Source organism: Podarcis vaucheri (assembly GCF_965113315.1).
Source record: "Podarcis vaucheri genome assembly, chromosome: 6".
NCBI classification, from domain to species: domain Eukaryota; kingdom Metazoa; phylum Chordata; class Lepidosauria; order Squamata; family Lacertidae; genus Podarcis; species Podarcis vaucheri.
In genome coordinates, this window is record NC_138764.1 from 24,964,533 (window position 1) to 24,979,447 (window position 14,915).

At 45.8% G+C, this 14,915-nt stretch overlaps 1 protein-coding gene and 1 long non-coding RNA gene across 6 annotated transcripts in view; both read left to right on the forward strand.

The window, feature by feature from the left end:
* The first annotated feature begins 1,511 nt into the window (after positions 1-1,511).
* The window catches only part of PTPRC (protein tyrosine phosphatase receptor type C), an 86,798-nt gene continuing 73,394 nt past the window's right edge, over positions 1,512-14,915 (forward strand). For 3 of the 4 annotated variants that reach the window (XM_082225427.1, XM_082225428.1, XM_082225429.1), the window contains exons 1-2: positions 1,513-1,651; positions 1,738-1,856. In XM_082225427.1, coding sequence (XP_082081553.1) covers positions 1,793-1,856 — 64 coding nt within the window. In that variant the 5' untranslated portion in view covers positions 1,513-1,651; positions 1,738-1,792. Of the gene's footprint in view, positions 1,652-1,737; positions 1,857-14,915 lie in introns of all 4 variants that reach the window. The other variant, XM_082225426.1, reaches the window with a different exon arrangement.
* Positions 13,712-14,811, forward strand: LOC309534681. Of its 2 annotated transcripts, none has more exons than XR_014220834.1 (3): positions 13,712-13,973; positions 14,022-14,362; positions 14,731-14,811. It is a non-coding gene; the product is annotated as an uncharacterized lncRNA (long non-coding RNA). The 2 variants fall into 2 exon arrangements; XR_014220835.1 differs by having other exon boundaries at positions 14,026-14,362.

The following is a 14,915-nucleotide window of genomic DNA, read 5'->3' on the forward strand; positions in this document are numbered from 1 at the left end:
TACAATACCATATGTCTGCATTTTCTTCTTGGCAAAACACTTGATTGGTTTAATGCTTTTCATTCAAATGAATCCCAAGGTGGCTTACAAGCAATAAACCTCAAATTCCTTCACCACATTTCGATGGCCTAGTGGCTAGGTTTCCTCACAACACTAAACCAAACTGTGGCTAAGCATGGATGAGCAAGGGTTTGGGCAAGCAAGTGTGCAAATCAGTTGCTTCATTCCTCACGTCTGTTGCTGCCAAACCTCTCAGAGCTCAGGCACGTTTTGGGTTAGCATTACATACATGCACCCAGACTCACTGTTTGTCTCACTCCAAAAAAACCAGAAACTAGTCAATATTTTTTTCTTAGGGTTAGGGCTGGCTTCACTCTGGGTAGCTCTGGTTACACTTGCTCATTCACGTTTAGATGTGGGTGGCGCTGTGGTCTAAACCACTGAGCGTCTTGGGCTTGCCAATCAGAAGGTCGGCTGTTTAAATCCCCATTACAGCGTGAGCTCCCGTTGCTCTGTCCCAGCTCCTGCCAACCTAGCAGTACAAAAGCACACCAGTGCAAGTAGATAAATAGCTACCACTGCGACGGGAAGGTAAATGGTGTTTCCATGCACTCTAATTTCCGTCATGGTGTCCTGTTGCACCAGAAGTGGTTTAGTCATGTTGGCCAGATGACCCGGAAAACTGTCTGAGGACAAACACCAGCTCCCTCATCCTGAAAGCGAGGTGAGCACTGTAACCTCATAGTCACCTTTGACTGGACTTAACCGTCCAGCGGTCCTTTACCTTTTTGCCTTGAGCCATAGTTTGGCTTAGTGTTACATGCAGGCTGGGTCAATGGGTCATTATGGTGATGAGAGGTCTATATTTGCCTTCTCTGTACCCCCATTCAGCCTTCCCCATTCAGGCTGGGTACACATGCTCCAAGCTTAAGGCTACAGTTCCATGCCTACCAGCCAAAATGCATATATAAGATTGCACTATAAGACACTTGGACCTAGGCAGAGGGAAGGTTGTATCATGATATGGCAGATACACATGGACCTTCCCATCCCCATAGTGGCCAGTACTTTGCATGGGTGTGTGCATGAGCACCATGGTGGAGGAAGTACACTGTGGTGGCCATCCCTCTGTGTGCAGGTGTGGCACTCACACTTCAATGGATCAAACCTTAAGTGAAGCCATTTTTGGAGAAGGAGAACATTTTGCATCATCTGAGACTTCTCCAGGTCTGTTTTAAAGCAGCGAACACTTGAGATATTAGCTGTGATCAACGGTGGTGGCCTCGTCAGTTAAGCATGCTGGCATGCAATTTTCTTAACATTACCCGGCATCGTTGTAGGGGTGGGACTTTCTCCACAGCCACAAGCATTTTAACTCTTTCAGCATTTGACAGAGAAACCCGTCTCAGTTCCTCAGAAATTCTGGCGGCATCTGCTTTTCGACCAGGAAGTCACAACAAGTGCAACAGCTTCAGAAAAACCTCTGACTTCCTGGAAACTGAAGTCAAGAGAGAAAGAGAGAGAAGAGTGGTTTTAGAGAAGTCAGTAAAAATTGTCTGTGACATCACTTTGCTGTGAAGTGTGTGTGTGTGTGCTTAGTCTCCGGGTGTCAGAGGAAGCTGCTCCCTGAATGATAAGGACGCATTGCAATGTACGTGCGCATAGCCTATTCTACATTTGATTTGGACCTTGGCAAGTCATTTTGCACAGGGCAATAACCATTATTTTGCTTTCCAGAGACTGACACACACATGCTGTTTTGTGAGGATACACATGAGCCCTGGATGTAACCATGTTTTTGTGGCTTAAACTCTTGGCGTTTGGCTTGGCCCTCGTTGTGGATGGACAGGACTCAGGTAGGTGGCCGCTGCTTGTTTGTTCACTTTGCTTATCGTGGAAACTTATTTAAAAGAACTATCCTAAACCCATCTTGACAAGATCTAAGGGTTGGGTCTAACGTCTTAGGTCTGTGTATCTCATATGCCTGAGTGCCTATGATGATTGAGGTGTGTCAGAATCTTAAGAATATCAGTTACAGCATTTATCTGAATGGTGACATAGTCATCATTACCACTGGGTAGGAAGAAGTTTCTGGCCCACACTCAGTTGAGATGGAGTAATTGAGACAAGACCTTCAGGTCTGTCCAGCACTTATTGACAGCTCCTGTAGTACGGCCACAGAATCCTCTGCAGTTACTTGGGTTAACAATTCGACACAGAAATAGTTTGTTAGGAGTTAGCTATTTGAAAATGACTGCTTTAAGATAACCTGCTCAACGGTAATCTCAAACACGCTGTTTGGTTTGTCATTGCCAGATTCCCCTCCATCCTGAATCTTGGGTTGTCAACCAAGTAGGAATATCAAGTGTCCCTCTTCATTTGGAGTTTGGGTTGTCTGCGTTGTGAAAATATTCACAATGAATCAAGGCAACGCTCCTTTTGAACGTGGCGAGCAAGGATTCGCCATGATGCAAATTCTGAAATGCTTCACATTTCAGAAGTCCCACTGAGTTCAATAAGATTTGCACCCAGGGTGCAGCCTCAATATATAGTTTTTTATCTAAAAAAATAAATAGATGCATTTACCACTCTAGTCTGAAAATGTTTAGAACTGGGACAACTTTAGAAAGAATGCTTAGGATTGCAGCACTAAGTCACTTCTTTCAAATAATACATACCACTCAACAGGATTGCGTTTTAACGTTACATAAGGAAACACCTTCTTTTCATTTTCTCAGACTTTCTAAAGCAATGCTATTACATCTGGGTTTGTCTCTCCTCCCCTTTAAAATGGACTTCTCCATTAACTTCTGAGCCACTCCCTGATCTCAGATCCTGTATTCAGTTCCTCAAATTTCAAGCTCTACTGCACCGAAGTTTCTTTTTTAATGTGTTCAACTGATACTATCAGATTGTAGGTGTGCGATATTGGATATAATTACAGATTCCCAGAGCCAGTGGTCCAGTTAGGTATTTTCAGTCTCTGGATTTAATTGTTTTAATGTCCCCCCTTTTTAGATGACAGTGTGCGTCAAATGGTGGTAATGAAATCATTCTGCATTTATGTGTGTGCCGGTCGGGGCGGGAGGATGACTCCTGCTTATTCTGCTGAGTGGGGCCATGGACATCTAGCTCAGAACAGTGGTACCTCGGGTTACAGACGCTTCAGGTTACAGACACTTCAGGTTACAGATTCCGCTAACCCAGAAATAGTACCTCGGGTTAAGAACTTTGCTTCAGGGTGAGAACAGAAATCGTGTGGCGGCCACGCGGCGGCAGCGGGAGGCCCCATTAGCTAAAGTGATACCCCAGGTTAAGAAGTTTCAGGTTAAGAATGGACCTCCAGAATGAATTAAGTTCTTAACCTGAGGTACCACTGTACGGTCAACACTGACAGCAGCTCCCCAGTGTTCCAGAAAAGCATCTTCCACAGCCCTACCTAGAGATGCTGGGGATCAAACAATGTGCTTTTCCACTAAGCTATGACTACCTCTGTCCTGAAGTGGGGTCCTAACAATACTGCTGCCCAGAGCTCAAGGAACCTCATTCAATCATCAGCTTCATAGTCACTGACATGTCTTGCACCCTCTTTCTCCATTTATGCCTTCTCGGTAGTGGCGCCCACCCTATGGAACACCCTCCCTTCAGATGTGAAGGAAATAAGCAGCTATCCTATTTTTAAAAGACATCTGAAGGCAGCCCTATTCAGGGAAGTTTTTAATATTTAACGCTGTATTGTTTTTAATACTTGATTGGGAGCCGCCCAGAGTGGCTGGGGAAACTCAGCCAGATGGGTGGGGTATAAATAATAAATAAATAAATTATTGTTATGATGATGATGATGATGATGATGATGACCTTCCGCCTTGTGCCTTTCCAAAACAGAACCCCCACTCCCTTTATACTCCCTGTGCTGCTTATTTCCCCCCTGTTGGGGGTCCTCCACGCACCCTACCTCTCTCGACATTACTTGCTACCTATTCCCTTTCCACTGCACCAAATTATTTGTAAACGCAGACCTGGAGCCCAGGGCACTGCTACTTTGCTGCAAAGCTGTTGGGGGGGGGGCGCATGATTTGCAAGGTTCAAGTAACAGTCTCTTTCGCCCACGTTATTAATGGATGTTTAAGGTCTTCCATGCAAAAATACCCCAGGGTGATTCAGAAGAAGTAAAGAAACATGCACCGGGGAACATTCGCTGCGGAGATGCTTACCTGATGGATGGGCTTGCAAGAGAAAGCAACGGGGGGGGGGGATATGTATTAAGTGTCTCCCCTGGAAACGGTGCTCTGCTTTGCAGCAGAAAAATGGTAGCCTAGGTTTCCAGACCTGGGTTGTTGCTGAGTGCATAGTTTAGGCTTGACAACAGGGGCCTTGCAATAGTTGGGGATGTTGAAACGACTCTTCGCTTTCAGAAATCCCAATGGAGTTGTGATTCTTTGGGGATGCTTCAGCCTCCATAGTTGGGGCGCCAATGGCCAGGAAGGGAGACAAAATTGCTTTCTCTTCCGCTCAGGGTTGTCCAGATGTTGCTGGACTACAGTTTCCATCATCCCTGCATCACTGACCTTGTTGGCTGGGACATCATCAGCATCATTTGTTATTTATACCCCACTCATCCGGCTGGGTTTCCCCAGCCACTCTGGGCGGCTCACAACAGATTAAAAACAGAATAAAACATTAAAACTTCCCTAAACAGGGCTGCCTTCAGATGCCTTCTAAAAGTCAGATAGTTGCTTATTTCCTTGACATCTGCTGGGAGGGCATTCCACAGGGCTGGTGCCACCACCAAGAAGGCCCTCTGCCTAGCTCCCCGTATCCTCACTTCTTGCAGTGAGGGAACCACCAGAAGGCCCTTGGCACGGGACCTCAGAATAATAAAAATGAGCAAAAACAAAGCAAACCAATAGCACCCCCCCACAAACACAATTAAAAAGACGTAGAATATTAATCAGCCCAAGGCCTGGTTGAAGAGGAGCATTTTTGCCTGGTGCCTAAAGTTGTATAATGAAGGCACCAGCTGAACTTCCCTGGGAGAGCATTCCATAGATGGGGAGCCACTGCAGAAAAGGCCCCTTCTCATGTTGCCACCCTCTGGACCTCTCTCTGAGGAGGCACATGAAGAAGGGCCTCAGATGATGATCACAGGGTCTGGTTTGCTTCATATGGGAAGAGGCAGTCCTTGAGGTATCGCGGTCCTGAGCCACCTAAGGCTTTATAGGTCAAAACCAGCAGTTTGAATTGGGCCCAGAAACTAATTCTATAAGATCTACGTCTGAGATTACAATGGTGGAAATTAGTACACATGGGCCTGATTCTGCATTTTGCTAATATAATGAAGCTCAAGAAGGCAACTTGTAGGGAAGTGACAGTGAGTGGGCACAGAATGCAAACAATCTGCTGGTTTTCCTGAATCTGGTTTCCCACAGCCACCCACCCACCCCAGTGTGGTTCACTTCCAGTTTTGAAGCTTAGCTGTGGGGGGAAAGGCAGTTTGCAAGGGAGAGGAAGGGTTAAGCACGGCATTTCTGCTTATTGATTCTCCCCGGTAAGTAAGTCCGTGTCTACCCTCTGCCCCCAAAGTTAACATTATGGGGAAACGACTTTGCCCAGTTCTGTCCAGCAGCTACTGCGAAACACAGTAGAATTTAGTGTTTTTTTGCTTCATATGCATATTAAAAACATACAGACACTAAAGAGGTTCTGCCATTCGTGCTCATGACTATACAGAGCAAAGCTTTCCCTTTATCAACAAAGAAAGAATGCTTTATCTTTCCGAAGCTGTCACTCGCAGTATGTTTTAGATTTTTCGGGTTTTAAAATGTTGCGTCTCCGTCAAATCTTACAGCGGTCTCTGAACCAGCATCCATTTAAAACAAAGGTTCTCATTTTTATTTTATTTTTTAAATCCCCAATAGTGTAAAGACCAAATGTGAGGGGGGGGGGAATGGTTTGTCACCGTTTTCATACTCGGGATTTCTTCTTTTGAGCATTTATGCAAAGTGGAAGTTCAGACTTAGGATGTCCATTCTCAGTTAGGGTGCTCACTTCGATTTATGCGCATGCATTTCCTCCCCTTATTTTTAAATTAAAAAAGCAATAAATGGAGGCAAATGGTAGGTAACTCTTGCATATGATAAAAAAACACACCAAGCTGCTAAAGAACAGGATTCTTTTCTTGTGAATTTTTGTGTGGCTGTTCTTCATTTTTATAACTGACTTCCTACAGTTGACTGCTGTTCTCCTTTCTTTAGAAAGAGTAGGCTAGGTTCTGTCTCCGCAACTCACCTCTTTTGTTACTTTATGCAATGTCTAACAGAGAAGGCATAGAAGGGGGCTGGAAGGGAGAGTGTGCGACAATAGTTTTCTTCAAAAGACAGATTTTCATCTCCTTTGCCTGCATGAGGTAGATGCCTGGGGCATGTGCTATCCTAACTAATTGTTGCTATAGAAATCCTAAGAGTTACCAAGATTTAGGAAACGTTGCGGCGCTGAAAGAGCATTACATTATTTCACAACTGTGAAGCAGATAAGAAGGTAACTTTCCCCCTTTGTTACCAGTCCTTTTTTGAAGGGAATATTTTTACCTAGTGTGCTTGTTCTTAAGCAGGTCAACCTGCCTTTTTTTCAGGGACTGTGTGTGTGTTTTATTCTCTAAAAATAATGCCCTTCGTACCTCTTCCCAGGCAGTCAGACAGCTTCATGTAAAAGAGGCTTGTGTGTGAAATTATTGGCACAGCAGAACCCTATGTGTGTTTACTCAGAAGTAAACACCACAGCGCTCATAAGGGCTTATCCCCAGCCCAGTGTGCATAGGATTGCAGATGTACAGCTCAATCCTAACCAGGTCTACTTAGAGGATTGCCCTACTGAATTCTGTAGAAGCTCATTCAGAGAAGAGGGGTTAGGACTGCAGGCTAAATTACTCAGCTAAATCATATATTAGTGTTGAGCTCAACCCAGCCCCTACTCTGCCCTGAGAAAAATTCTGAGATTTATCTCCCTCCCTCCACTTCCCCAACTAGAAAAAAGAAGTCGGTTTTGCAGTATTTTCTTTAGGTATTCTCTTTTTAAACTTAAAGGTTTCCAACATATAATACAATAAAACCCCCAAAAAAGGTAATATCTAAAGAGAGCAAAATAATAAAAAGGGGGGGCGCGGGGAAAGAAAAAACAAACACACCTACACAAACACACATTTTTATATTCTATCAACCTCCTATCTCAATCTTCAATTCACAGAGATCCCCACTTCCCAGCTCCCACCTGGGACAGCTCCCATCTTTCTCAGCCTCATACCCTGAGAAATACCACTCTATTTTGTCTCTCAGACAGATCTCTTCTATCAGTCTTCTCTCTGTACCTTCATATCATGCCATTCGTATCATACTTACAAATAATATTATTGAACATTAATTTAAAAATATCAAAAGCTAAATAAGAAAAAACAGAAATAGAAAAAAGAGAGATACTTCTACTCTTCTATCTGCCAGTTTTATCTAGGTATTCTCCACCATTTGTTTTGTGGCAGCTGCCATTTCCCATCTCACCACCCCTCACCAAGCTTCAGAGCAACATGAGATCAGGGGCCTTGGAAAAAATGCCCAATGATAGACTAGGCCGCCCAAAATGTTGCTGCTGTTGCCAACTGAAGCAGCAGCAAAGGAAGAAGAAAGGTGGGGGAATAAGCTGTTGGAGAATTCCTCCTCTCCTTGGAGAGCTTTGGTGAAAGGGTGCTGCCAACAACTCTGCCAACAAATTAGGGTGGAGTATATCAAGAGGATATTTGCAAACACGTGGGTGACACTGTGGGTTAAACCACAGAGCCTAGGACTTGCTGATCAGAAGGTTGGTGGTTTGAATCCCCGTGAGGGGGTGCACTCCCGTTGCTCGGTCCCTGCTCCTGCCAACCTAGCAGTTCGAAAGCACTCCTGCCAACCTAGCAGTTCGAAATACGTACCACTCCAGTGGGAAGGTAAACAGCGTTTCCATGCGCTGCTCTGGTTCGCCAGAAGCGGCTTAGTCATGCTGGCCACATGACCTGGAAGCTGTACGCCGGCTCCCTCAGCCAATAAAGCGAGATGAGTGCTGCAACCCCAGAGTCGGTCACGACTGGACCTAATGGTCAGGGGTCCCTTTACCTTTACCACCATGTATATAATACTCTCCAGCATTTCACCGTTGAACACAGGGACCTCCTATTCCATAATAATAACAATTTTGTTGCTTATACCTCACCCATCTGACTGGGTTGCCCCAGGCACTGTGGGCAGCTTCCAACATATATAAAAACATTATAAAACCTTAAACCTTAAAAAAAGGCCCAATACAGGGCTGCCTTCAGATGTCTTCTAAAGGTTGTATAGTTACTTATCTCCTTGGCTCGGGAGATCGCATGACTCCATCCCCTCTAACATTTCTCCAATGGAAATAGAGACACCCTAAGGGATCAAAGGACATTCTGGGATCAAATGAGAAACTGGGATGGCTCCTAAAAATCTAGGACTGTTCCTGGAAAATAGGGACACATGGAGGGGCTGGTATACATATAGATATATCAGCCAGCACCTCACTTCAAACACTTTGATATGCTTCAGGTTTAGCACAATGGGACTGGCAAATGATCAGTGTGTATCTGTGTATGTGCGCGAGTGAGGCCTACAGAGGTATCTCACTTCCTCAATTAACTCCTTTCCTCCATCTACACAGCACACAAAGTTCTGTGTGCTTAGGGTGGCAGATGTGATGTAGGGGAGGAGAAGGGAGATAAAGAAGTATTGTGCCCTTCACTGAGTCATTTCACCTTGTCCAATTGCACTTCTCTCTCTCCACGCTGTGTTCCAAACCCAACTAATACGGCGGAAGTGGAGAAGGCAAACACCGCTACCTCACTTTCTCTTCCTAACAAAACCACAAGGAAAATATACAAAGGTGCTGTGGAAAATTGGTTTTATTTTTAGAAAAGGGCTTGACACAACTGTTTCCAAAGATGGAAAGTAACACCAAAAGCATGCCTACCTTTGCAAACACTTTAGTGATCCCTTAAGGAATCTTCCTATTGTAGGCTGCAATCCTAAGTAGGAACCAAGTGTGAATTCGTGGCGTTCTCTTGTTTCTGTACTCTCCTCCTTCCTTCTCTCTCTCTCTCTCTCTCTCTCTCTCTTTTGGGAGGGGAGAATGAAGGCTTCCTGGCCACTGTGTGGTCTAGCATTGTAACCCTCTCCCAAAAGTGGCAACGTGGACCCAGCATGTCCCCAGCTCTAGAAGCTGCATTCAGAAGGTGAGATTTGAGATGTGCCTTGAATAGATGAAAGAGTTAGGACTATGGAGGTGTGTGTGTGTGTGTGTGTGTGTGTGTGTGTGGCGGGAAGAGCTGTGAGGGGGAAATGAACAGAAAGTTTGGGGAAGAGAGGCAGGCATCAAGCTACAATGCTAGATCATTCACCATCCTCCATGCCCATCCACCAGTTTTAGTAGCCGCTTAACTATGCACAATTAGTGATGAGCAAATCCATACTTCGTCATCCTGTGTGTAGTCTGGATTCCTTCCCGAACCTCCCAATTTGTCCAGTCCCATATATGAAAGTAAAATTGTTTATGTCCCTTCCCTGCCCCACCCTGCCCCCGGAACTTATACATTGTTCATTTCTTTAACATTTAGACACGTTCATTATATAATAAAGGATGTTCCGCATCCTGTTTACTTAGTTAAGTAGATAACCTTTCGTTGAGCGGATCACCAATTTGTTTTGTTCAGTAGATGTCTTGTCGCATTGCTTTTGGTTTTGGGAATGTGGCTTTTGCATAACTGAAGGGTTGGTCATGTACTGTGGTACCTCATGTTACATACGCTTCAGATTACAGACTCCACTAACCCAGAAATAGTGCTTCAAGTTAAGAACTTTGCTTCAGGATGAGAACGGAAATCGTGCTGCGGCGGTGCAGCAGCAGCAGGAGGCCCCATTAGCTAAAGTGGTGCTTCAGGTTAAGAACAGTTTCAGGTTAAGAACGGACCTCCGGAACGAATTAAGTACTTAACCTGAGGTACCACTGTACAAGTGATTTGCAGACATAATGGTCAGAGATAATGTCATTTGGGAGCAGTATTGTCAGCATATTACACAAAGAGGCTTATTCTGCTGAGACCCATTAACCCCTTAAAAAAAGAAGGAAAATGCTACACAGTTGCAGAATCTTGTGGGTGCTGCACAGATAAAGTGTTGTTATGGCTGAGGTGCACCAGCGAGGCTGTGCCTGTTCTTCACACTGTGGAGTCCAAGATGTAGCACTGACCACCAACTTTAGCTTTAGACAAGGATTGGACAAATTCATGGACAATAAGGCTTTCAATGGCCACTGGTCATGATAACCACATTCTTCTTCCACTGTCCAAAGCAGCAGGCCTCTTTCTAAGAATCTGCTGCCAAGAATCAGAAGTAGGGAAAGAGGTTCTGCACTGAGGTCCTGGTTGCTGGCTTTTCAGAAGCATCTTCTTGGCATTGTGGGAAAAGGATGCTAGACCAGATCTGTCCTTGGCTTGATCCAGCAGGGCTTTTTGTATGTTCTGCCAAGACTTGTGAACCCCTCTCCCTTTCTTTTTTAATGGATCAACCAATCCCATCCACCTCTGGGATTTTATAGCTGTTAAGATTACAGTGGTACCTTGCAAGACGAATGCCTCTCAAGACGAATGCCTCGCAAGACGAAAGAGTTTTCTGTTTTTTGAGTCGTTCCGCAAGGCGAATTTCCCTATGGGCTTGCTTCGCAAGACGAAACGTCTTGCGAGTTCTTGCGAGTTTGTTTCCTTTTTCTTAAAGCCGCTAAGCCGCTAATAGCCGCTAAGCCGTTAATAGCCGCTAAGCCGCTAATAGCCGCTAAGCCGCTAATAGCCGTGCTTCGCAAGACGAAAAAACCGCAAGACGAAGAGACTCGTGGAATGGATTAATTTCGTCTTGCGAGGCACCACTGTAAAGTCCCCAGAAGGGGAGGAATTTACACCATGGTCAGACCATTTTTTTCCGTTATGTAAATAATGTGCCACATTCCCTTATGTGGGGAGAAAAGGGTTTTCTTTTTTCGTGGAGCCAAACAGCACTCACTAATTCACCAAGAAGATTGAAGAAGAATATAGTATAAGCTGGTGGAGGTCATTCTGGGCTGGACTTCAGGGTACCAGAACACCCCAAACCCATGCGTAAATGTGGATAATATCTCCAGAATCCTTGAATGAAAGTAAAACAAATTCTACATCTCCCTAGGCCTGATCAAAGATATTTCAGGTTGTGCCAGAGATTTATTGTCAATCCGCAATTCTTTTTGGAAATTAAAGTGAATCAAATGCAAACAAGATTAGTTGCTCACTCTCTGAACTTATTCTGCCCTGTGTTCTTTCCTTCTATTTTGCTTTCTTGGGTGGGTTCAACAGAGCGGGTGAAAACATTTATAATAATAATTACTACCTTAAATGAATTACTATTTTAAAAAATGGTGCTTTGAAACAATGTCAGAGGCTGGAGCAGAGAATGGGCAGGGGCTGACATAAGCAGTGGCGTAGCATGGGGGGTGCAGGGGGGGCCGGCCACACCGGGCACAACATCTGGGGGGGGCACGCTCGCACTCGCAGCTCTCTGCCCCTACCTGGCTCACTCACTCTCTCTCACTGTAGTGCTGGCTGTGCGAATCCGATACGAGCTGCCGGGTCGCCGCCCACTGTGGAGGGGGAGGGTACCAGGCGTGCGGTGCAGAGAGAGAGCGAGGGACTATCTGGGGGAGGGACAGTGCAGCGGCCACCCAGCGCAGCGCTGAGCGCGGGAGAGAACCACACCAGACCAGACCAGGCAGCAGCAAGAAGAAGCTGGCAGCAGCGGCAGGTTAGGGGTTAGGGGGTGCAAATTACTTGCCTTGCCCCGGGTTAGGGGGCGCAAATTACTTGCCTTGCCCCGGGTGCTGACAACCCTCGCTACGCCGCTGGAAATAAGAAGAATTGCCAAATACAGTGAGAGGGCAATTGGGAAAAGCCTGCATACTTGAGAACTACTGAAGCAGCCATAGAGCTCTGTGCACTGTGTAGATGGAGGAAAGGGAGTTAATTGAGGAGGTGAAATACCTCTGTATACCTCACGTACACACACTTGCACTCACACACATACACCAGATACACACTGATCGTTTGCCAGTCCCATTGTACCCATATCTGCTTTTCTCCTTGTTAAAACTGGTTTGAGTTTTTGTGCTTTTGTTTTTTAAAAAACAGTTCCTGGGTGTCTATCCACCCCTGCTTATCTCAAACCTTTAAGGTGTTTAAATCCACATTTTTTGTCTCAGTATTACTCTCTTCTCGCTTTATTCACACTTCTGTTCTTGTTTGAGTGCAGCAAGAAAGGGGGCACACTGAAATGACTGTTTTAAACTTTTCCCTTTCGTTCTTCAGCTGCCTCATGGGTGAGAGATAAGAGCCCTCAAATAGTCCATAGTGCCTTCTCAGAATGTATTTAATTCCTGTTACCATGCTTTGTCTTCAACCTGAAGTTCTAGATTCAGTGTAGTAATTTAGAAGAGATGTTTTCCTAAAAAACCAAGCACGCATACGTGCACAATGTCCATTAACTGAACTCCACCTTCTCTAACTGAACAAGCCAACTGCCATGCTTTCTCTCAAGAGTCTATTCATCTTAAATGATGTTGCATACATCAGCATGAGTTGTGTGTGTGTGTGTGTGTGTGTGTGTGTGTGTGCGCAAAGGGGGCTGAAGAATAGGAGAACTGAAAAGGCATGGAAACCAGGTGGTCTGTGCACAAGGGACAGCTGAAAGCAGGCGGAGGGGGAGGGAAGGAGCAAAGGTGAAAATGTGAGTGCAAAAGGGGTTGTGGAAAAGGAGGGAGCAGGAGGCACTGGGATGGGGGTTGAAGGATCTGAAGAACAGGAGGGGATGGTGGCTTGACAACTGGACAGAAGGTGAAAAGGTTGCTTAGCAGTTACAATCTGTGAGAGGAGGAACATGTAGCTTTCCATGAGGGTGGTTTGTGTGGAAGGTGAGTCGAAGGCACGGGCTTGAAAGCGAAAACATGGCTGTAGAATAGGCGAGAGAAGAGGCTTCGGAAATGGGGTTGGGTAGGTGAAAAGCCAGCTTAGCTGTCACACAGGGTGGGAAGGGGAAACACTTGAGGGAAGTTGGGGGGGCTGGCAAGGGGGTGAGTAGGGCATGGCCTCAAATAAGAATATGGTATGGTATGAGCCTGCTAGGTTAAACCTTAGGGGGAAGCTGGAGGGGGCTGGCAAGGGGGTGAGTAGGGCATAGCCTCAAATAAGAATATGGTATGGTATGAGCCTGCTAGGTTAAACCACAGAGCCTAGGACTTGCCAATCAGAAGGTCAGCGGTTCGAATCCCCACGACGAGGTGAGCTCCCATTGCTCGGTCGGAGCTCCTGCCAACCTAGCAGTTCGAAAGCACGTCAAAGTGCAAGTAGATAAATAGGTACTGCTCGGGCGGGAAGGTAAACGGCGTTTCCGTGCGCTGCTCTGGTTTGCCAGAAGTGGCTTAGTCATGCTGGCCACATGACCCGTAAGCTGTACGCCGGCTCCCTCGGCCAATAAAGCGAGATGAGCGCCGCAACCCCAGAGTCGGCCACGACTGGACCTAATGGTCAGGGGTCCCTTTACCTTTATTTATGAGCCTGCTGGGTCGGTCCAAGAACCAATCTAGTCTACCAGCCAGTTCTCACAATGGCCACTCAGAAAGCCGGAAAGCAGGCTCTGAACTTTTGAACGTTTACAGTAAAAGAATGAAGAGTCCTTCGAGCCACATTGGTGGTTACCTTGGTAAGGGGGATGTAAGAGCAGTGGGTGTGAAGAAACGGAAGTCAAGCATAATTTCCTTCCCCTTTGCTGTGTTTCATGGCTTGCATGCTTGAGAACTATTGAAGCAGCTTTAGAGCTTGGTGCAATAATATTTATATACCATACCTAGTTTCTGTAAATTTTGTGTGTGTGTGTGTGTGTGTGTGTGTGTGTGTGAGAGAGAGAGAGAGAGAGAGAGAGAGAGAGAGAGAGAACAAGAGAGAATAAGGGAAAAAGAGAAACAGAGAACAAGAGCTATGTCAGGGAGAAGCCGAGGCCATTTGTCCCACAGGAAATAGTGGGAGAGAAACTTCATTGTTCAGGATGCTGAGTAAAACAGACATCAGGCATAATCTGAGGGCCACAAATACAGCAAAACAGTACCCTATGATCAGAGGGCCACAAATATAGCCACTAATAGTGACCGGGAATGTAGTTCTGACAAATATTCCTAGCAGATTCCACCAAAAGAATGCATTTTTCAAAAACAGAAGGAAGAAAATGATCTTTCAAAATGGTTCAGGGTGTGTAAAGTAAAGGGTAACTGGACCCCTGACCATTAGGTACAGTCGTGGCCGACTCTGGGGTTGCGGCGCTCATCTCACTTTATTGGCTGAGGGAGCCAGCATACAGCTTCCAGGTCATGTGGCCAGCATGACTAAGCCACTTCTGGCGAACCAGAGCAGCACACAAAAACGCCGTTTACCTTCCCACCGGAGTGGTACCTATTTATCTACTTGCATTTTGACGTGCTTTTGAACTGCTAGGTTGGCAGGAGCAGGGACCAAGCAATGGGAGCTCACCCGTCGTGGGGATTCGAACCACCAACCTTCTGATCAACAATTCCTAGGCTCTGTGGTTTAACCCACAGCGCCATCCGCATCCCTGTGAGTGTGTGTATTGTAATGCAATTCAGCATCAGGCACTAGAGGGGAGTAGATGTAACTAAACACACCGCTGCCACCTCTGCTCTTGGTCTCTCACCTCCTGATCCATAGGTGCATCACTGAGATACCCAACATTTTGCCTCTGTGGAGCATGAAGAGAGAAAGCTGAAGGCGAGAGCATTGGATTGGC